Raw genomic sequence first — 23,566 nt, forward strand, 5'->3', positions numbered from 1 at the left:
AGCTCTGGACAGCGTTAAGGAGAAGGGGGGAAAAGATGGAGGAAGAGGGGAATGGAAACTACAAAAATACAGGACTTCCAATGGAGGGTTTTGGAAAGGTCTGCTGCACCTGTCTCCCTCCTCCCTCGGAGACAAGGCCATGTATGATGGCGGTGACGGATGAGGCAAAAAAGACCCGATCACGGCAGAGAATAAAGTGATTTGCATTCATGAGAACGATTACGGCTGACGGCAAGAGAGCCTCCGTAGATACACAGACCCATTAGCAGCAGCTGGCTTGTGTGTGTGTGTGTGTGCGTGTGTGTGTGCGTGTGCGCGCGCGGATTAACGACATAGATTACCTGATACAGGCTTTTTATTTATTTATTTATTTTTTCTCTCTGCCCCTCCTTCCTGATCAAACAAGGTTAGGCAAGTGAAAAATGTCAGGATGGGACAGCCTGACGCTAATGAGGTGACAGTTCATTAACACCGGCGCGTCACAGTGCCACACAATTCGGTGGAAGTGACGAGTTATATTGAGGCACACTGTTTAAATGTGTTCGTCTACACTCCTGAGCAAAGCTGCATTATAAATTCGATTTCCAGTATAGGTTGAACAAAAAATCTCAAGGCATCTGTATGTATTATTTGTGTGTGTGTGTGTGTGTGTGTGTGTGTGTGTGTGTGTGTGTGTGTGTGTGTGTGTGTGTGTGTGTGTGTGTGTGTGTGTGTGTGTGTGTGTGTTCTTCAAGGTGTATCCTTCAATAGCGTCTACACGCAGATCTGGAGAGTACTGCTACACCTGGCGGCGGATCCTTTCCCTGAGGTTTCTGACCTGGCCATGAAAGTCCTCAACAGCATCGCATACAAGGTACACACACACACACACACACACACACACACACACACACACACACACACACGCCCCGCTCCACCCAGCATTTCTACCATCAATCAGTATTTTATTTATTTATTAAGTATTTCAGGCAGTTGCTCCCATTCCTTAGTTGCTCTCGATCAGGGGTTCCCAACACCTTTTCCTAAGAGACAACCCAAATAAAAACTTGAGACTGAGATTCAACCGAGACCGAGACCTGAGTCGTATTTGTCTCTATTTCTGTGGTCGAGAGAGCATGTTTTTCAGGGCGCACAATAGATTAGAACAGGCAGGCGTGGATTTTATTACAATTTATATTTGAACGAAGTCTAAAATGTAAACTGTGGAATTTTTTCCACCAATTTTTTCAATATTTGACTGTTGGGGAAATGTATCCCTCAAATCATCCAAGACCTTGTATCGAGCGTCGGCCTGTTTTCTTAAAGGAAAACGCTGTTTTTTTGTTTTTTGTTTTTACCTTAAGGAGGAGATCGCACCTTTGTAGTGCGTGTCCCAGCCCGGCGCGTGGCGGTCAGCCGAGGCTAACGCCTCCATCGGGGTCCCGGATTTGTTTGAAAAGAAAAACCCCAGCGTTTTCCCTTAAACATCCCTTGATGGAGTTCTGGCTCGACGTGGGCGATATTATGCAATCGACCGCTCCGATAGACAAGCGGAAGACAAACAGATCGGTTTACCGTCCACCGCCCCCACCCTGGCATTTCCCCCTCGCCAAAAGAACATTACTTCTGTGCAAATGCAATTAAGAGCCAACGACTCCCCCCAGGCCTCGCGCTGTGCGGAGATGAGTTGCTGCCGTAACTTAAGGAGCCGTAATAACCACAACCGTCTCCCAGCCGTAAGGTATATCTTGTATTTCCTTGCCGCCAGCGCCCACCGTCCCTTTTGTTTCCCCGGAGCAGTTTATCTCTGGATTAGGGCTCCCCACAGGGTCGCTATAAAAAAAATAAAAAATAAAAAAAATAACAGAACGTGATATACGATCGCACAGCAGGAGACCCCTCCAATAGCGGCCGCCGCATCACGCCGCGCTCCACCAGGCGCACGTTTGCGGTGAACTGTGTTAGACCTGACGGCGCAGGAGACTCCCCCACCCCGTGTTATTTTGCCGGCCTCATTATAGGATGTACTGTAGCGGAGGAACTGCTGACCTATGACTGACCGGGCTACCGTGCACGCCGTCGCACACACACAAACACACACACACACATGCCATCATATTTTGCGCAGCAGTCAATCTGCGGAAACGAGTCCACGCCTGCAGTGTTGTCGGCTCCCGGTGAGATCGCGCGCGGTAGAAGAACATGTATGGTAGGAGGTGGGGGTGCAGCGGATCACCGACTTCACGGTTCGGATCATTTTTTCCGAATCATCAAAAAAAATAAAAAATAAATGGGAGAGACGGATACAGCTTCGCTTTCCATTTATTCGGTAATAACACTTAAAGAAAGGCACCTTTGCCCATGGTCTTAAATGGCGAACAGCATTCAAGATGTCCAATGTTGAAATAATATTAAAAAAAAATAAAATATTCAATACTCAATTGTTAAATTAAAGTGCAATATGAGATATGCATGGTACCTTCTTCCGTTAGAGATGGTAGTGAATGAAAAAATATGATTAGATACGCCCCCAGTAACTGAATTTAATTCCGATAAGTAACCAGTGTCATGTTGAATAGCTCACGTTTATAACAAACCAAATTTGATGGAATCAGTTTCAGAATGAAGCGAGTTTCGGTCGATTTTGTAGAGGAGTCCGCGTCTCCCCCAGTACACATCGTTTTTGTTGACGAGCGCCTCTTGACCGCTCCAATATGGCGGACGCGCAGACGCATGGCGGCGACGCGCGGCAGCTCGTTCACCACACGTCGTGAAGTATCAGCGGCACAGAGTAAAACACAGCATCTGTCTTTCTATCTACTTCATTCAGAGAACTGTGGAGCCATCGGTCCTCCCTGGAAATCCAAACCTCCTTTTATTTGGCGTTTTTTTAAACGTCAATGATTTACACCAACGAGCTTGAACAGGTTGAGTCGCCTAAAAACCGCCCCGCCCACCCAACGTAACTTTTAATTGCACCGTGCACCCGGAAGTTGTACTCCTTCGAAGTGTTATTCCTTCGGTGTCTCCGGTGTTTTGGTTGGTGCGACTCGAGCTTTGTGTGGTTTGGGTTCGTTTGCGTACTTGTACCTTTTACTGGCAAACGATCCAGATCCACATGACACAATTTTGTTATTTCTTGATAACATTCTTGGCCAGGGCATGAGGAGCTGTTACTTGATTTCACAAAAAAAAAAGTGTGAGGGGAAAAAGTGCAGGAAAGGCCACCGCTGTGGACTCCACTCTTTGCTGACCAAACCTCTCTCACCGTTGGAACCTTCCGGGCTCATAAGTGTTCATCAGCGAGGCAGTTTGGCACTTTCAAAGCACCTAGAACATTTTAGATGGGCCTTCAATTATTAAACAGGCAAACGAGAAAAAAAAACAACAACCGAGGGAGACTGAGAGCTGCTGTGTGTCCGTGAGTGTGGACTGCCCTGGCTAACAGCGTGGTTTATGTACACCCACAGATGTATTTGCTCAGTTGACTTGTTTTTACAGCCAATTAATGCTTAGGTAGGGTCGACGAAAGCGAGCCGAAAATTGAATATTTCAAGGGGCTGAACGCACACGTTGACGCGCGTACGTTTTCTGCTTGAGCTGCGTTTTACTAGTTGTGCAGGAGGTTTCCTGCTCCGTGCATCAGTAGCATGGGTTTTTCCAGGGTTACCATGATTTTGTTTGCTGCTTGTGGATGATTAATGGAAAGTTGATGAACGATTCATGAATATGTTGCCCAACCCTTGCACTTCATAATTTCGATGCGTTTGCAACGCCCACGTCCGAGGCCGTCGGCCGAGCTAAACTCCTAAATGCTCCTGTCGTCTCTATTCCTCAACAAGGTCACTTTTTGGCACTCTACACTTTGAAGTCCCTGTTAACAAAAATAAACATGTTTTAGGAGTTTGTCACACCACAGAAAAATGTGTTATTAACCACCCAGCAAAATTTGAATGATAAAAAAAAAAACGCAAGTATATTAAATGCGGTTTCAAAATCATGGGGGGGATTTATATATATATATATATATATATATATATATATATATATATATATATTTAAAGGCCATGTCCGCTGAAGGCGCTGAAACCACACCCAATCGGCGGAGAGGTGCAGCCTCTCTCAAGGGTCAAATACCACTAATCCAACACATACATATCCAAGATCAGAAAACCAATAACGGGCTGTTTTTAGTTGTTTTGATTTTGTTCGGAAGTCAAACAGCCCCGCTGTGCGGGAGGGCACGGAGCTGGGGGAGCCGCCGCGCAAATGTAAATAAGGCGACGGAGTTGTTATGTGCGTTCTGGCGTCAGGGGAAGATGCATTTGCAGGACGAAGGCGCCATAACTAGAATTTAAACTATCGCAGGCTGTAGTAACTCGCGATGGAGCGGGAGAACCACTGATGCTAATGCGCTCTACTCTCATGGGGGCCCATGGGGGGCCATGCCAAGTCGGAGCGGCCATGCCAGTCTTTTCACATGGATTCAGAAATGACTTTCGATCGTGTATAATGTGTTGAGTAAAACAAAATACAGAAGCAAATCTCGGAATTGACTTCAATACTCTTCAAAACCTCAATTTATTCAGATTATTAAGATTTGGAGTGCTAGTTAATGAAGTGAAATTGGCAGCAAACCCAGTTCCACCCTGAAGAGTGTGTGTGTGTGTGTGTGTGTGTGTGTGTGTGTGTGTGTGTGTGTGTGTGTGTGTGTGTGTGTGTGTGTGTGTGTGTGTGTGTGTGTGTGTGTGTGTGTGTGTGTGTGTGTGCGCACGCAAGCCAACAAAACAACTCTGAGACTTGTGGGTAAATAGGATCTCTCTACCTCTAAAGACGCAGACACGCACAACAACCACTGGACAATTCTGTAATTAGCATAGAAATCAAATCAAAGGTAATTTTGGCGAGAAGAATATGTTTGCCGCCGGTGTTAACGGGATTTGTGCCGACCGTTTTTTGGGGGGTTTTGTTTTTTGTTTTTTTTCTCCCCGCCCGGCTTTAGTAAACAACAGCTCTGCAATTCATCAGCCGTGCTTTACCTTTGTTGTCCTTATTAGGTTTATCCCTCCCTGGCGAGCGGCTATTATCCAGCTCACACTGGAGGTGGATTATTGCCTGCTCCAGTCAATGGGATGAAGTGGTAGGGATTGAAGGCAAACTTTTTAAAGCTCTGCGCATGTGATGGGCTGCTGCAATCAAAATGCACCGTCCAGAAGTTTTGGGGATAGTGCTTAGGGTCCTCGCCCAATCTTCCCTGTGTGATCAAATTAATTCAAACCTCACTTTATTTTCAGGATTCCGCTCCGATTGTTTTCCTCTCTTCTTTCCCATCACCCCTTTTCAGAAATCAAACATCCGTGTTTGATTAATGCCTTGAAGAGATTGTTGTACCGCTGGTGAGTTAACATGTGTGTGTGCGTGTGCGTGTGCGTGCGCCCGCAGGCGACCATGAACGCGAGGCCTCAGAGGATCCTGGATTCTGGATCATTAACCCAGTCGGCCCCGGCCAGTCCCACCAGCAAGGGAACGCACATCCACCAGGCCGGGTGAGAGATGGTGATGGGCTCAGAAGCAAATGTGCTAATTTATTTTACACAGAATGTCGACACACACGCTCAACATCATCCCAGAACATATGCATTATGTACGTATCCTTCCTTCTCGCACGGCTCAGTGGACACATGCATACGCACATTCCGCATCGAGCTAAATAAACATATGTTATGGCAGAACATTCAGTTATCAACATTCTCTTTCTGTCCTTCCCCAGGCAACAAGTTTAAGTGGCCTGTTGATTTGGCCTTTTAATGCAGAGATTAAATTTTGCAGAGATTGGTTTGAATTTGAATTGACATTAATCCTAGCATCATTTGCATTAGGCAAAATCAAAATTTTCTGGCCGGTTATATAGAGTCAGTAAGACAGACAATTAGACAGAAATATAATAGACCGGTCGAGGATGTGTTCGTCTTCTTCTTGTTTTACGGCGGTCGGCATCTGTCTTATTGGTGCATTCGGAGGATGTGTTGATTATGAACAAGAGTTTCATTACCGCGACCGGTCTCAAAATATTGCCCGTGGCCGTTGCGTGTTGGAACATGCGAACGCACAAAACCCGTCCTGGCGTGGGAGTCATTGGTGATATCTGTATCAGAGAACATCCCCACATACAAGGATGATTTAACGCTCTCTCCTCCTCCTCCTCCTCCAGCGGCTCCCCTCCCATGCCCAGCACCAGCAGCTCGAGCCTGACCAACGAGGTGCCCAAGCCCCCCGCCAGGGAGCAGCCGGCGGCCCGGCCCCCCTACACCCCCACGCTGGGTGGCCAGGCACCCCACTCGCACCAGTTCCCCCGCACAAGGAAGATGTTTGACAAGGGACCTGAACAGGTCAGCAGAGACACTGTGAGGGATAAGCCAACATAATGTTTATGAATGAACCGTAATGACGTGATATTACAACGATTGCAACGGCTGATGAAGTGCTCCAATTGGCGATAGGTGTGAATGCGTGCGTCCCTTACGCCTGTAGCTGGCCGGGCAAGGACTAGGGTCAGGGATAACCCTGACGAAGGTAAATGAAGGTATTTATGTTCCTAAACCTGAGCACTGGTAAACTCGATGTGAGAATTTAACTTGTTTTTTGTCATTTTCCCTCACAGAAAACATTTACATGCCCATGTTCTGTATTCACAACTGTTTTAATTGATAGTACAATAAGAAAATAGCAACATTGACCTTCACTACAATGAAATAGAAATGCAATGACAAAAATGTTAATACTGGCTCCTCTTTCACTCCGACATTGAAATGCCAAATTCTGCTGCTCGGCTCATATCGCCGTTGAGCAGATTTGGCGAGAACCTCAGTGAGCACCTTGTCATCACCGCTCTGCTGGAAAATGCTTTGAACGTGAAGCCACCTGAAGCCGTTCTTTTCTGGCGGAATCGCTTCATCGATTTGGGAGCCATGGTGGCAATGATTATATTTCCCTTCCCCACAAGTCATCCGACCGGCGCTCTGTACGCCCATCGGCGTTTTGCAGATAAAGCTTGACTTCCCCTCCTGTTACCTCCGTCCAGGCGGCCGAGGACGGAGACGAGCCCGGCGGCCACAGGAACTACATCAGTGCCACCCTCCAGACGGGGCTGTGCGACTGGAGCGCCAAGTACTTCGCCCAGCCGGTGATGAAGGTGGAACCTCATCTTTACCTTGTTTCTCTTATTGCCCCCTCTGTTTTCTTTTCTTTCCCTCTCTCTCTCTCTCTCTCTCTCTCCCTCTCGCCGTCGTCCTCACTCTGACTCGCTGGAATTGAAATATTGTATATTTAATATAATAATTAAATCTACACACTGAATCATTGCGATAGTATCAAATATTAAAACCTTTATTTTTCTTTATAACATTTTCAACCGAATTTATTGGACACAAAACAGAAATGTTTTGTGTTAGTAAATAATGCATCAGGCACTAAATTTTGAAAAATAGACCCTATGTTTTTTGGGGTTTTTTTTGTTTTGTTTGTTTTTTTACAAAACACACCTGTCAGCGCTGAATTCACGACAGTGTATTTAAACTCCATCTGTATGTGTTACCGTACAGTATGCAGCCGATTATTAAGATCGAGTCACAAATGGCTGCTACTTTGCCGGCTCACACGATGAACACGCTGCAGGGCTGCAAGCACCGCCCGCAACACACAGCTGCTCCACCTTTCATCACCGCAAACAGCCGAGTCAGCTCATCTGCTCCAGGTAGAAAAAGAAACAAGCATTAGGAGCCAATCAAAATCACACACAAGGGAGAAACAAGGAAGGTAAGGAGGTCCAAAAAGAGGGACTAGGTGTATGTGTGTGTGTGTGTGTGCGCAAGAGATTGTGATCTTTTAATTGTCAGTGAGAGATGGAATTTAGTTCAGTTAAATATTTAAAGCTGCATTAAAGTGATATTTCTGCTAATAAATTAGAATCACAAGACCCCCTGGAATGCAAAGGATTGCTAAATACCGCCGATCGCGACGGAGCGGGTGAGTGAAGAAGTACAGTAAACAGCGGAAAGAGGAGAAGTTGGGCTTTGGCAAACAAAACAGGGAGAGGAGGAGCGGAGGAACAGGAGAATTCAAGTAAGCGAATGAAGGGCAGGATGGGAGGTAGGGCCCAAACAGGAGCTACAACCAAAAAGTGGACCGAAGATAATGAAGTGATGGAAGGAGAGGGAGAGAAAGAGGTTTGGGGTTTTTTTTTGTTTTTGTTTTTTTTCACCCTAGAGTGGATCACAAAAGGCTGCGCCGGCAAAAAGGTATTTGAGTGCTGCCATAAAGCGTTACGGCGCTGCAAAGCCACGTGCGAGCGTGAGCGCAGGTTATCATAGCACGGTGTCAGCAGCACAGGACGGGAGCGACGCGCCATATATCCACACCCATAAATTGGGAAGGTGTGTGATGGATTGTGGGGAGTGTGTTTTTGAAAGGGGTTTGGCAGGCGCCGGGGGGGGGGCTGAGGTGGGATTGTGGGTAATAGCAGTGGGCCCCGTGCGACGGGCCACCCGGGTCAGCGATGCATCAAACGACGTGGATCACTTGGAGGGAATCCAGACGCGGCACTAAATATTCAAAACTCTGCGGCGAATAAACCGTAAAAAGCCTCCCCCGGACCTGATAAGTGCCGGATGGCGCGCGGTGATTTGGCGTGCAACAAATATATATATATATATTTTTTTTTTTTACAATCACACTTGGATACTTGCTGATACCCAGTGGTGGAAAGTAAAAGAACTTGCTCACTCTACTCCAGTACATTTGTCAAGGATATTCAGTTTGTCTTTCAACTTTTGCTCCACTATATTTCAAGGCAAGAATTTATACCTTTGTTACCCCCTTTTTTTTAATATATCTAGATTTGTATATCCTTACAAATTATTATGACACTAGTTATACTATTATTTGTAAATTGTAATGAGGATCTGCATGAGCATAATCTGCATATAAAATATAAGTAGCATATTACACCATGTTATAGGTTATTTTAACCACCATCACATCATTTTTATTTGAAACAAATTTTGCTTTTAAGCGAGTATTTTTATAGTTTTTATATCATCGTGGTACTTTCACTTTTACAGGAGTAATTTCTATTGGGTATTTTCTTAAGTAAAAGGTCTGAGTACTTCTCCGACCACTGCCGATACCACTTACTGATAATAAACGCTGACGTTCTCAGTAACACTCAGATCACTGATGTTTGATGACGTTGTTTTCTGTGATTTCATTCATTCACCGCTTTGTTTGGACAAAATCAGACAACATGGAACTGTTGTTGAGCTCCAGAGACGCAACAGAAAAACTCAATACGCAATGAAGGTATCGCTGTCTGTGTATCCCCACGGCACTTATTTCTAGTGCACTACAGCCTCCAAAAGTTTCATTTTCTTTTGTGTAATAAGAATTATGGAACTTACATTAGAGAATACATTTAATCTCTTCCATTTTATTGTATCTCTTCCTGTTTATTGTTTTATCGATGGGCTTTTAATAACTTATTATCTTCGCTGCCGTGTGGGATTGGAATTGAAGTATTGATGTAATCCAATGTGGGGGGGGGGGGCTTCTATTATAAGAAATAGTTTTTCACTGCCCTACAGACGCTCTGAAACAGATCACTGTGTGTGTGTGTGTGTGCGCGCGCCTGTCTCCGGTCTAAAAATGGTTTGGGCTGTTTGTGGTCTTTGGACATAACGAGGGTTCACTGCCGAGCGCTACCCAGCAGAACAGCCAGAAAGTTAAAAAGCCCCACAAACTAAAGCTGCATCTGATAAAAATTAAAATGAAAATATCTGTGAATGCAACTTTCAAAACAGAAAAACAGGATTAGTAAACTTCCTTTAACCAGTTGGTGTTTGTGTGGGTAGGGGGTTGATAATGGGTCATGTACGCGTGCGTGCGTGCGTGCGTGCGTGCGTGCGTGCGTGCGTGCGTGTGTGTGTGTGTGTGTATTTCACCTCAGGGTCCCATTAGAACTCATAATAGCAGCTGACACGGTGCTAGACCACAACCCCGGGAGCAGCAGTAACAACTGCATCTCGCCTTGGCACACTGGTTCTCACACACACACACACACACACACACACACACACACACACACACACACACACACACGGGAATATGTTCGGCATAATTTGTCTGCCGAATACACACGCACACGCGCTCAGAAATCCACCCACACTCAACCGAGCTTCTACACTTTCAATTGTTTATTGTTTTGTTTGGCTTCTCAATGTTTTCCTCCCCTTGTTTCTTAATTGTGCAATTTATGGACATTGTTTTTTCATATTTTGTTCAGTAGAGCGACTTGCCACATCGTCTTCACCGACCCTCGCAATCTGTACAAAACCGTCAGCGCCGCGGCTATGTTTACTCTGTGTTCCGCTGTTTAGCATTCACTGGACAGTTGAGCCGAACACACCACTGTGCCTCAGGAATTTGCTTATTAAGCACACAGTGGCAGGCGGCCCAACACACACAGCACCATTACTGTCCATTACTATCATTCACCCCTGCTATTAACAGCCCTAATGGACAGGCACGCTCACACACACACATACACACAGTTACACTTCGAGACACGATGTAGCTCTGGCCTCAGCGTGCATTAATCACTCATGGGCTGCTGTTTGCCGGTGTTCCTGTTTTGCTGGAGTATTTTTTATTTTATTTGTATTTTTTTTGCTTTTTTTTGCTTTTTGCCGAAATGGAAAAACCCGACATCGGGATCACCCGCTGTTATGAGCTCATTACTGTGTGTGTGTGTGTGTGTGTGTGTGTGTGTGTGTGTGTGTGTGTGTGTGTGTGTGTGTGTGTGTGTGTGTGTGTGTGTGTGTGTGTGTGTGTGTGTGTGTGTCCTCCATTTCACACCAGAGGGCCTCCGATAATGAACACTAATTATCCCGAGAAGGCTTTTCTCCTGTTCAGAAAGAGAATGTTGGGATTAAGTCAATAGAGAGCAGGAGAAAGGGGAGGCAACAAAGAAACGAGCGCCACCATGAAGTTACCTGGCCCTGAGTGTAGAAATGGGATACCGAGCGGCGGCAGCGGTAGTCGCACATCAGGGTGTGAAGCAGCTACTTTTCGGGATTTGCGTCTTTTCTGGCAACAAACATGGAAAAGCTGATGTAATTTGCCTCATTAGGTGCAGAGACGCGTTGAGAAGCCTCTTACAGGTTTCTGGTATTTGTAACACCAATTAAAACAGGAGTGTTAAAACAATACTGCGTGCGCTTGTTCATAGCTTGATGCAATTTTGTCTTTCGCACTGAACCGAACTACTGTGGGTGGCCGTACATTTTGACATGAAAACACGCGTTAAGCTCTGGAAGGTCACAGTCAAAGGTCCAATGTAAAAGGTTTCCCTCACATCCGTCTGGAGGAAAACTCCTCCCATTGGTTGTTTGAGAAAATATAATTGATTGTATTCACCCGACATTCTCAACCTTGGTGGTCACTTGATATGTCAACAGGAGATTTCTTTGAATCATATATTGATATTTGATATATATTTTTAGAAAAGCATAGTTAAATAGCTTTGAATTATCCTTATTCCTATATAATCCACTTGGAGTTTCCTCCATGCGCTATCGTATAATAAAAGTAGCCTATGCCATATTTAAATTCACATGAAGCAGTTTCCTAATATGCAATGTGTACTGTAATATCCATGTCATTGACCAGTCATGTCAGTATTGAAAGGCAATTAAAATAGGCTCATTGGCCAGAAAAGGATTACCCTGGGTAATGTATCTACAGTGTATTTATCAGTCCAAATGGGGGGAGGGCACACAAGAAGAATCACAGTCAAGTTAACCAGGAACTTTTATTGGACACTATCAAAGACAGAAGATTGTCTTTCTGACTGACCTGATCATTGCTTCTCCTCTTCCCTCCCCTTCCCTTCCATTCTCTCCCACCTGATGCACTCAGATCCCGGAGGAGCATGACCTGGAGAGCCAGGTGCGGATGGAGAGGCAATGGAGGTTCCTGAGGAACACTCGCGTGAGGCGGCAGAGTCAACGCATCACGCAGAGAGGTCAAACACACACACACACACACACACACACACACACACACACACACACACACACACACACGCACACTGACACCAAACCGTGAACTGTTTCAGAGCGTCTGTTGGGCCGGTCGGATAAGTGGCTTTTTGTGGCTTTCCAGTTCTATTTTAAGACGCCTTTCTCCAGAGGTGAGAGGTGTCACAACACAAAGCAGTGTCACAGCTGAGGAACAAAGGAGCGTTTCTTGACCAAAAAAAAGGAGTGAGCCCCTGTTATTTTAAGAATGGAGGCTGGACACTATAAAAGTGGAAACAGGACCTCAGATTGAAGATGGATTTAATTTTGTTGAGGTTATGTTGTACTTTATTGAATTCATTTCTCATCATGGTCTTAGACAATGACAACAAAACACAAACATGCATCTGTGAACACTGAGGAACTTGTGTTAACAGATGCATGTTTGTTCATTATACAGAATAGAAACTCGGCCTTTTAGCCCATTATTCAGATGACTGAGAAATTAAAAGTCTTACCCCGACATTTCGGGCTAATGGCTCTTTTAGTAAAGAAGCTCCTCTCCCCCTATCGTGTTTTTTGCTATTCAGCTATTCCTCATTCACCCTCATTATAAGTTTACTATGCTAAGCATGTAGACTTTATATCAGATGAAGCGGGAGAACATTGACCACGTACTGATAATTCATGTTAATATATGTATTAGTGCGTTCATATAAAGGTTCATTATAAAGTAGTGGGATTATACCATGTACTGTAGTGTCACTCCAGGGTCGTGCTCTCCCACCCCCTCATACACATTTGTATGTAAATGCTGGATAAACAGTTGTGCATTCATGAGACGTGTGTGTATGTGTGTGTGTGTGTGTGTGTGGAGGTGAGGCCAGACGAGGACGAAAGAGCAGTCGCTAAAACACGCGTGCGTCGGGAACGGACCGCTTCATGCGTCACAGGACTCCCCCATCTCACACACGAACGCAGAGACATGAAAGAGCCCTGGGTTTGCCAGACAACCCAACTGAACAGGGGCTCAAACAGAATAGCTGATGCGCCTACGTCATTGGCAGCCCCCTCTGAACACACGCGCGCACAGACATTGAAGAGAAAGCTGGCGTCAGAGGCGAGGCTCGCTTGCTTCCCCGTCTCGCTTTTTTCCCCCCAAAATCCTCAGAAGTTTGGAGAGAAAGAGAGAAAGTCCTAGGGCTGCCCTAATTCAGTCTGTTCCCCTTTTTGAGAGAGATGGAGGAGAGTGTAAATGAGAGGAAACTTGGGGAAGGGGCTGCAAGGCTGGAAGATTCAAGCCCCTTTCCCACGTTCACTGAAAGCCTTAAATCTACCTTCAATGTTCCTTATTGGCGTCATGCGGGGAACAGGAGCTGGTGTCGACGCTCCCTGAAAGTCTGTAAATCTACCCCACTCTCATTCCACTACGATTTTAGGAAAAATAGAAGGAACATTGCCTGGACAAGCACGTAAAGTGGGGGTGGAGCCAAATCCGAATTCCGGCAAAGCACAAATAGTGGGTTTTCACAAATATTGAAAAAATTATTTGTTTTCGGGAAGAAAAAAAAAAAACATCCGTAAAAATGACGAGTCCGATCTGAACCGCGGCGCTCGGCTGCGAGACGAGAATCTCAAACACGTCCAGGCACTACGGCGGCAGGTCTTGGTTAAAGATGCCGCACAGACCCCCGACGTGTCTTAAGAGGTTGAGGGGGCTCTACATGGTGTATGTCAGTTCAACAAGTATGAAGTGCTTCCAGCGCGGTGACATCGGCCATGAGCGCTTCTCTTGCTCGCTGGCCGCACCGGAGCGCGAGCCAAAGAAGGAACAAGAGGCGGAACGGTAGAGAGTGTAGAACAGGCTGAAAATGACCACACTGATTTAAGGGGGGGGGGGTGCTGCCGGGGAGGCAGCACCGTCGGTGACGGCTGGCGTGGAGGGGAGCCGGCATGTATTGCATTACCGCCATCTGCTGGACTGTCCCTCGCCCCATCTATTCTGGCATTATCATGGCATGTGTGAAAAGGTGCAAGATGGAAATGTTCCATCGAGCACTCAGGCTTAATATACATTATTAACACTCAGAGGGTTAATATACATTAATGACGCTCAGAGGGTTAATATACATTAATGACGCTCAGAGGGTTAATATACATTAATAACGCTCAGGGTAATTATACATTAATAATGCTCAGAGGGTTAATATACATTAATAACACTGAGGGTTAATATACATTAATAACACTGAGGGTTAATATACATTGGTAACACTCAGAGGGTCAATATATATTAGTAACACTCAGTGGGTTAATATACATTAATAACACTCAGTGTTAATATACATTAATAACACTCGGAGGGGTAATATACATTAATAACACTCAGAGGGTTAATATACTGTACATTCATAATACTCAGGGTTAATATACATGAATAACACTCAGGGTTAATATACATAGGTATTTGTTCATTGGCAGTCTTCTTGCTGCCAAATAGTTTTTTTAAAAATTGTCGTTAATAGTGAATACAGATGAGAGAGCTCCCTGTTCAGTTCAGCCTCAATCAGTTTTTTTGTGAGGTTTTTTTTTTTCTGAACCTGGAACAGCTACAGTCCCAACATCAATACACGATGAACATTTTTTAAACTCTCACGTCAATTAGGCATTTAAATGCACGTCATTGCACGTTCAAATTAGGGTCCATTTGCTCCAGACAGGCCCCATTTACCCCTGATGCGTCCCAGGTGTCATCATTATTATTAGTGGTACTACCGTTCATTTTACTACTGTTTTTATTATATTATTAGGGCTATTATTCCTCTTATTATTATTATTTGTTCAGATTTGTTTTATAATTTTTCTCCTCTGCATTTTTACAGCAAAAAAAGTTTCTGGCGCAGAGCAACAGCCAAACCCACGGTTATGAATTAAGTGTCGTTGGATCCACATCAATCTATATTTAGAGCAGGTATTTCGGCAATTAGTGAAAAATCGTTGCCAATCTACCGGAAGTAGCCCGACGTTGGCGGAGCTGGGTGGGCTGCGGTGGTGGAGCGCGGCGCTTTGCGACGTCATCATCCAATTTGTCATATCCAGTGTATACAAAGTGTGTGCAGGTTGTGAGGCCTTCTCTATCTTATCTTATCTCATCTGGGACACTTTAATACCAGACCGAAACCAGGGGGCCAGGGGTAATGCCAGAATTGGAGCCGTGTGGGACACTTTGGCTTGTTGCGCTCTGGGACAGTGCCGTCTAAATCCCACTCCCTGATTTTGGCTCCTCCCCTTTCTCACAGGCGTTTCCCGACTGGATGACCAGATCTTCATCAACCGTAACCCTGGTGTGCCGTCGGTGGTGAAGTTCCATCCCTTCAACGCCTGCATCGCGGTGGCTGACAAGGACAGCATCTGGTAAGAGAATACGACCACACGTTGGGCGCAGTTAGGAAAAAATATATAAATATATACAATGACACATCCATTCATAGACGCCGTCCAATCCGCAACCTGTGCCTCCGTCCGTTTCCCTCCGCCTATAGTTTCTGGGATTGGGAGAAAGTGGAGAGGTTAGACTACTTCTACAACGGGAACCCTCGCTACACCCGCATCACCGCCATGGAGTACCTGAACGGGCACGACTGTTCTTTGCTGCTTACTGCAACAGGTTGGAGGCGCACACACGCACACGCACTGCGCTGTGCTACTTTTTGGAAGGTCACGTCGCCGAACAGTACTTCAGTGTGAAGCCTCCTTTGCACTGAATCAGGTTGGAAACAGGTTCGATCGTCAACCCAATGTTAATGGTAAATTAAAGGAGCTGGATGGAGGAACCCTGCATACCTCGCTCATCATCCATTTTTATATCCTGCCACACGCAGACCCATCTTGCGCGGGGGGCCTTGCCCGGACAGAAATGTGCGTAGCACCAAAGAGGTGACAGCAGTCGTTCGACATTGAATTCAAAGTCGATATTCCTGTCGCTCTGAAAACTGTGAGGTGTTTCATCCTGCGTCACTGAGGGAGTGCTCTTTAAGCCTGATAAATAAATGATCCGCTTCCTCTGTCAGACCTGCCCGGACAATTACACACGTTTGTGTGAGGATGCGGCCGCATTCGCTCCTCTTTGTGTCCTCCACGGAACAAGGAGTCGCATCGTACGGAAGTGTTTGAATTGAATTGCCGTGGAGCTGACGGTCATTGGGGTCAGATGGTTTGTTGTGCTCTGTAGGATTAAGAGTAAAACCTATGCCAAGCTTTCTTTATTTGACCTCCCTCTTCCTTCATTTAACACTTCCTCATTATGACTCAGTTTGAGTGTTTCTGTGCAGGGAGGTGGAGGTGTTTTCTTTATTTGGTTTTGTTTTTTTATACTTTTAAAGTAAGAGGACGACTCTCATTTCGGCTGTCACCTGGTTTCATTGGAAACGGGGCACATGCGTGTGTTTTTGTGCACATGCGTGTTGGCGGCCATGCTGTTGCGCTCTTTAAATCCTGTCTGGGCTGAGGAGAGACACGTTTGCACACACACCGTTCGTTTCAGGCCCGAAAATTTAGTTGACAATTAATTGTCATGCAAATAATTGTGATGGAACGATTTGATTGTCTTTTTTTTTGTTGTTGTTGTTAATTTCCTGTCTTTCTAATAATATAAGCTTATAAGTGTAATAATAGCTTTTTAAAAACAGCTATATATTGGCATCGAACATTGGGACATTAAAAATTGGCTCGAGTGTCAATTGGCCTCAATCCCACTGATGGAAACTCAGCTAATTCGTGTTTATTTGTTTATTCCTTGTGACATTTCAATAGATCATTTAAGAATCAAAGGATTTCACAAAATGACGACAGTCAGCTGGAGGGTTCAAATAGTTGCGTCGGCTCCAATTTCCATGACGCAGCCGTGTTGGCTCAACGGGCGCGGTGAAAGGAACGGCAGCAGGAAGGCCAGGGAATAACGTTTTCAATCTGCTGCTTTGGCCAAGAAGGCAAAATGTCCGTTCCGATTAAGCCTCCGCTGAAAAACACTAAAAGAAAGAAGCTCGTCTCTCAGCCACCGCTCTCGCACACCCACATGCGGTGGCGTGACGCTGCGCGCCGGCGTCCCCCGTCCTTCCACGCTGTCATCTAATGCCTTTTATTTCTGTTCTCCCTCATCCAATTTGTCACCTCTGCTTCTCTGACTTTAAATCCCTTTTCGTTTTTAGTTTTGTCCTTTTGGGCCTTCCTCACGGCTCCCTTCTCTATTGCTTCTCTATCCTGTGCACAGAATTGCATTTTGTATATTTGGTGTTATTGCATATTTTTGGCTTTTTTTATATGGCTTTTTTTTTTTTTTTTTTTTGTATATTTCATGTTGGGTTTTTTTTGGTGTTTTTTTCAGACAGTTTTCAATGCTATTTTTTTCAATACGGCAACGCTCCAACCCTCACCACAACAAATTCCTTGGATATGAAAATTCTGATTCTGAACTGTATTTCTCGCTCTCCGTGTATGTCTGTCTCTCTCCCGCTCCCTCTCCCTCTCTCCTCCTCTCCTGTCCTCCCATGCTTCGCCCCCCTCCCCTCCGACAGACGACGGAGCGTTGCGCATCTGGAAGAACTTTGCCGACCAGCGGAACCCGGAGATGGTGACGGCGTGGCAGGGCCTGTCGGACATGCTGCCCACCACCCGAGGTCAGCCGTCTGCCAGCGCACACAGTAAAGACCAACGCTATTTTTCTTTTATTCTCTCTCTCTCTCGCCTTTCTCGCCCTCTTCCTCTCCTCTCTCCCCTCTCTTCTTAAAACCCACTGCTCCATAAACGTAACTCCACCTCCCGTCGTAGCGAATCCAGACGCCCTCCTGTGTGTTTCTCCGCTCCCAGTCACCGCTGCTGGGTTCACCTCCCCCTGTGTATAACAACACTACTCCGCCCATGCTCATGGTGTCCACGCCCACAGAGTTACTCCACCCAATAAGCATGGTGTCAATATAGTCATAATCCTCTCTTCCAGACCACTGGAATCTCAGTGGATGTAGCCTGTGGCACCAGTTCCAGGACTAATCACAATAAAAATTCAGGCGCTAAAACGCCGCGGCTGTGCGCAAAAAAACTTTTAACCAAAGTTGAGTCTCAAACACCATCGCATCCATGCGTTGCATTTCTACTGTGTCTTCAGTTGGCCGTGAACTGCCGTGAATCCGGCGGCAGGCGTCGGTACAGTACCTGCCAGGTGCTCGGGAGGTAGGACAAGTCAAACTTTGGCTTCTCAATTCCCTCTGCCTTTTCAAGTGGCGCCCGGGAAAACCAAGAAGGGGTTCTATTTCCAGATGTATATTCTGACCTGGGCCCGCAACTCGCCTGTCATTCACCCGCTCCCGTGTTGTCAATCCCCTCATATTTCCACCGCGCTGCCTCTGGCGTTCCCTCAGACGCCCCCCCTCCTTCCACCGTGTGCGTTTCTAGGTCAGAGAAGTTTGGGGAGTTTGTCACAGTTGCCTGAATGCTACCCACGGTCTGCTCCGTCAGCTCCTTCCACCCTGATGTGGTACAACTCATTTGTATTGGTGATTGGAAACACATTACAACAAGTACCGCGTCGTTGAAGAGTTTTGATAGCAAAGGGAAAAGTTCATTATGTGGTGACTCAATTAGCATCAGCTCGCATTACGAAGTGCGACAGCGGTGGGCGAGCGAGCTGGCCTTATATAGAATGACACACATTTGAGTAATTGGAGGCAATGACAGCTTGGCAAAGCGGCTGACTGGCGCGCTGATTGGCTGGCTGGGCGGCTGGCTGTGCGGTGCCGTGATCCGGGCGCTGCTTTGTATGTGTCCCCGTTATTACAAAGCCGTGTCACCGGGTCTCTGTGACAACCTGTGGGGAGGTGACACACTTAACTAACGTCACTGCCGGACCTGTCCCCCTCGCATGGAAGCAAGGCGCACACACACACACACACACACACACACACACACACAATGTTGTTGTCGTAACTCCCCTGCAGCGAGGCTCTCTTAGCCTAGTTTTCAGCACTGCCAGATACTTGGAGAGTTAATAATTCCCACTGTGCTTGTTAACCTGCATCTACTGTGTGTGCGGGTGCCTTGTGTGCCACAGCGGAGATGCAGATTTTGCCGGAGTTCAACTTTGGCAGACGCCGGCTGACGTTTCCCTCGTAGGCCTCTCACCCTGCGGGATCGCAGAAACACTCACACTTATTTGTTTACTTTAAGGACCCACGAGTCTTCCTGGGGCCCATGACAACAAATGCAGCTCCTTAAAAAAAAGTCTCAAAGTTCAATTGTACAAATATTACGCCTTAAAAGTCATTTAAATAGTCTTTCATTTGAATTTGGCCTTAAACAACTTTACCAGATTTTATTTCCTTTTTGTCAAAATGAGTGAAGTGCTTCTCAGTCATTATTTCTCTTTAAACAGAGCCCACCTGCCTAAACCTACCAGTGAAACCAACCTAATTATACCTTTTACAAAAATATAATAATAATAATAATAATAATAATAAAAAATATAGCTGTTCATGTCACATGGTTGTTTCTCTGCTCTGTACGATTGGCTGTTCGTATCATATGTTTTGTAAAACGCGACGCGAGTTACAGTTTTCTAAGTTTCCTTTAAACGCAGCCCCAGCTCAAGCTGTGTGTCTAGATGTCGTACTCACAAGTGGCTGGAGACAAAGGACTCATATAACTTTGGATGATGATGTCACAAAGCTGCCCGCTGCTGACTGACCAACAAAACTACGACAGTTTTTCACTCATTCTTGCTCCTTGGATATTGATCTGTTCTAACGAGACCTCCACCGCATCTCTGTGAGTGTTTCAGATACTTTTAGTCTGAAAAATAAAATAATTAAAAAAAAAAAAAGAGCAAAGACAACAGTAATCCCAATACCTAATCTTTTTACATACATTTGTCTTAAAAAAAAAAATCGAATAAATCGTAACTTTCTCGCGAGAGCCACACAGAGCCCCTTCCTGCCCTGCATGTCCAGCACCAACGTGCCTTATTTCCTGTTTCAGGGATATTGTTTTTTCTTCTCTACCCCACCTCCAGTGAGAGGTTAAACAAGGCAGCCAGCACTCCCAATGTGCGCCGACTCCGGAGTTACTAAGTTCTGACCTGAAGAATTGGATTTTTTTGGATTCACATCATTGCCGGGAGTCTCCCAGACTCCCGATGGCTCGTCAGCTCACGGAATAAACACAAACGCCTATCTCAAACACTTTTCACTTCACAGGAACAAGGTTCTCTTTCTCGCGCGCTCCCTGTCAGACAGCAGTCCTCCTCCTGCTGCTTTTCCCCACCCGCTAGTCACTCCTCAGAGAAGGGGTGCGCTAATAAAGTGCTACCTCATATCACCCAAATGACACTTTGAGCTGTCGCCGTTGCCGCCGCCGCTGCCGCCGCCGCTGCCGCCGCCTTCTTCTTCTGCACACAAGTTCTGTTTCTGATTCATGGGCAGCAGCTCAGTAAAATACCTCAGACTCAGGCTTTGATCCCGGCCTTATTAGCGTCAGTCGTTTGGGAGGTCGCATGTTTGGGGAGGGGGGGGGGGCCATCACCTTGTTCTCTCTCTCGTGTGCGTGCTTGCATGAGCATGTCCTGCATGCCGGGGGATGCCTTGCCGGAGGGTTACGTGCTTGGGCTGATGTGCTTTTGACTTGCCTACCCCACCTTGCCCCGCCCCGCTCCGTCTCCTCTCCACCTCGCAGGTCTGGCCAGAAGAGTCTCCATCTATCTCGACAGGAGTAAACAAGGAGGTGAGTGCTGCCGGTTCTCCCCCTTCCCTCCCTCCCTCCAGTCCGTCAACCGTGCCACATTAAAACCTCGTTGCGTGCTTCTTCTATTTTTCCTTTTGTTTCATTTTTATCCCTTCATAGAGCCTTCCCCGTACACCACCACCCCCCCCCCTCCTCCTCCTTAAGGTCCCCTTCTACTCCCACTCTGATTGGAGGGTGTTCCAGACCGTCGACAGGCTTTAACACGTTTGGAAACTTTGAACAAAAACTGAAAAAGCCTCCTCAATATGGGAACTGACGGGAATTCTTTGCAGGAATTCATAAAATCCTTCTGCGAATGGACCTTTCAAAGAGGTTCTGCTCATGCATGCAGGTCCCCCGCGTGCATGTCCTCAGGGTGTTCGGGGTAAAAAACCCGTTGGACTTCCTTAACCGAGTTGTCTCTGTTGAATGGGGACCCTGTCGGTGCTGGTTGGTGTTGATGGCAGTGAGGCCCTCACGTTGGCCTCGCCCGGGGGGTGGATGGCACGTTTTTTTTCAGGACAAGTGGAACCAGAGAGGTTGCAGAGGGTAGTCAAAATGTCCAACCGGGGGCCAGTGGACACTGCACCATATGAGAGAGGGAGACTTAAAAAAAAATAATAATTTTTTTTTTCTATACTTTCAAGGTTCCTTTATTTGCAGTCAGAAAAACAACAAAAGCAGAGAGAAACCATGGGGAGGGAGGGAGGGGGCGAGAGAGAGGGAGAGAGGCGAGGGGGAGAGAGGGAGGGGGGGGGTTGAGATCAATATTTGGCAGATGGGGAACATTGCAAAGGATGAAATGCATGATAATGGCAGGAGCTTAGCGAAGCAGAGGGGAAATGTAAAAAAATAAAATAAACGGGGGAGAAAGTCTTAAAAAGCACGACATTTGGGTGGAATTGGGCTTCAGCGGTGTTTATTTTCAATCTCCGGGAAGCGCTCGCACGCGCGGGAGCACGAACGCCGACTCTCATCACACACAGCGAGCGTTCTCATCAGTGTTTGTTCAGGAGTCCTCGGGAGAGCAGCACATGGACTTCCACGTGGCGGCGGACGGCACGGGCCTAATTAAGTTGTGATGCAGACGTCATTTATAATGTTTCAACTTGTTTTGTTTTCGTTTGGGTTTTTTTTTTTTTTTACGCCGCCGTTTACTCTTTCCCCCCCCCCGGCTCATTCCCTCTGCTAGGGCGGATCAGTCTTCATTTCGGGGGGGGGTCGCTTTTTTGTGAGCGAAACTTCTCAAGTTGTTAAAGTAGGGTGGCCCCGGCCTGTTTGGCTGCAGTGAGACAGACACTTCGCTCTGCTCCACATTCGGCCGGGGTTGCTCTGTTCCCTGTCGAGACCGGAGCGCCGGGAATCCGAAATGGGGGGGGGGGCGCCCGGTGAGGAGGCGGCGAGAGGCACAGCAAAGTGTGATGGGGTAATTGTGCAAAAGGAAACCAAAACATGAAATTTAAAACGAATCCAGGCGGAACTCGAGAGGCTTTTTTTTTTTTTTTTTGGTGTGCACAAGCTGTTCTATGATGCAAAACAGGTGTTTGCAGGGTGCTTTAGTCTAGTAATAACAGTCTAGTAATAACATCAGCACGTCCAAAAAGACAAAAAAAAAAAAAAAAGTAATTCCTGGAGCTCCAGTCGTGTTCAGCAGACGAAAAGATTTTCGACTTTGAGGGGAAACGGTTCTGTTCCGTTCCATCACGGAGCTTCTTTAGAGGGGCCTCGCCTGCGTGGTGTTGCCGTCTCATCATCGCCGGGGACGTTCCCTGTCGTCGTAACATCCGTCGCCGTCGTTCACGTTGGAGCGTCGTGGAAAACAGACTTGACCCTCGTGAAGATGTTGTGGACATGAACTCGGCGGGGGCGGGGGCGGCAACACGTTCCATGTGCAGAAGAGCGAGATTTGACATCGGCGTCTGATTTCAAATGGCTTGTAGAATGGTAATTTGACATGTTTCACCAAAGAGATATAAGAAATACCTGAGGGTTTAGAGAGAGAGAGAGAGAGAGAGAGAGAGTGAGTGATATATTATTCATAGTAGCCTTCAATGTGTTCTTCGTGTGACACTGATATCTACTGAAGTTTACTGCACCCCCTTCTATCTTTGGCCCGGGCCCTATCAAACCACATTTTCTTACAAGTTGTTGTAGGTCACACCTGACCCCGCCCGTCCAGTCCGGTCAAAGTGCCTTCTGGTCCACGCAAGTCAGTTGGTTCGCCCGAACGTCGCAAGAAATGTCACCTTCGTAACGGAGGATGAGGCGTCCTGGAGGGGTGCTTGCACCCCACCCGCTGGAAACAGCCACCATCCCCACAAAACAGCTTCTGTCCGAGGCTGAAGGTGCCTCGTCGGTTCATCACCTGTTTCTCCGTGCAGCTGCTCAAAGCAAACAGAACAGAGAGGGAAGAGAGAAGGACGCAGAGGAGGAAGGAGGCCCTCTGCTTCAGTTGGCAGAATGCACATTTGATCTGATTTCCTGTTTCGAGTACTGCCATGGAATGAATGAGTACTGAAGTACTCGATAACTTCGTTGGTGCACATTTAGCTACACATTTAATTTAAAGCTACTGGACGCATTTTTTTTTTTGTTTCGTTTTTTAATTTAATTTAATTTAATTTTTTTTTTCATATCATATTACGGTCAAGTCATGGTGGTTGATCATTTAGGGATTTTTAGTAAAAGTATGAGTACAGAACCAGTAGACAGTGCAGTTTTGCTGCCAGACCACATTTTAACTTTTGTCT

General features: G+C 46.4%; 1 protein-coding gene across 1 annotated transcript in view; it reads left to right on the plus strand.

The window, feature by feature from the left end:
* rptor (regulatory associated protein of MTOR, complex 1) overlaps nucleotides 1-23,566 on the plus strand; it is a 163,874-nt gene that overhangs the window by 129,736 nt on the left and 10,572 nt on the right. Inside the window, exons 22-29 of the mRNA XM_079998650.1 lie at nucleotides 735-853; nucleotides 5,422-5,525; nucleotides 6,191-6,368; nucleotides 7,061-7,171; nucleotides 11,950-12,055; nucleotides 15,350-15,464; nucleotides 15,593-15,717; nucleotides 17,624-17,725. Coding sequence (XP_079854776.1) covers nucleotides 735-853; nucleotides 5,422-5,525; nucleotides 6,191-6,368; nucleotides 7,061-7,171; nucleotides 11,950-12,055; nucleotides 15,350-15,464; nucleotides 15,593-15,717; nucleotides 17,624-17,725 — 960 coding nt within the window. The remainder of the gene's footprint in view (nucleotides 1-734; nucleotides 854-5,421; nucleotides 5,526-6,190; nucleotides 6,369-7,060; nucleotides 7,172-11,949; nucleotides 12,056-15,349; nucleotides 15,465-15,592; nucleotides 15,718-17,623; nucleotides 17,726-23,566) is intronic.

This window comes from Zeus faber (assembly GCF_960531495.2).
Source record: "Zeus faber genome assembly, chromosome: 4".
Classification (NCBI taxonomy): Eukaryota; Metazoa; Chordata; class Actinopteri; order Zeiformes; family Zeidae; genus Zeus; species Zeus faber.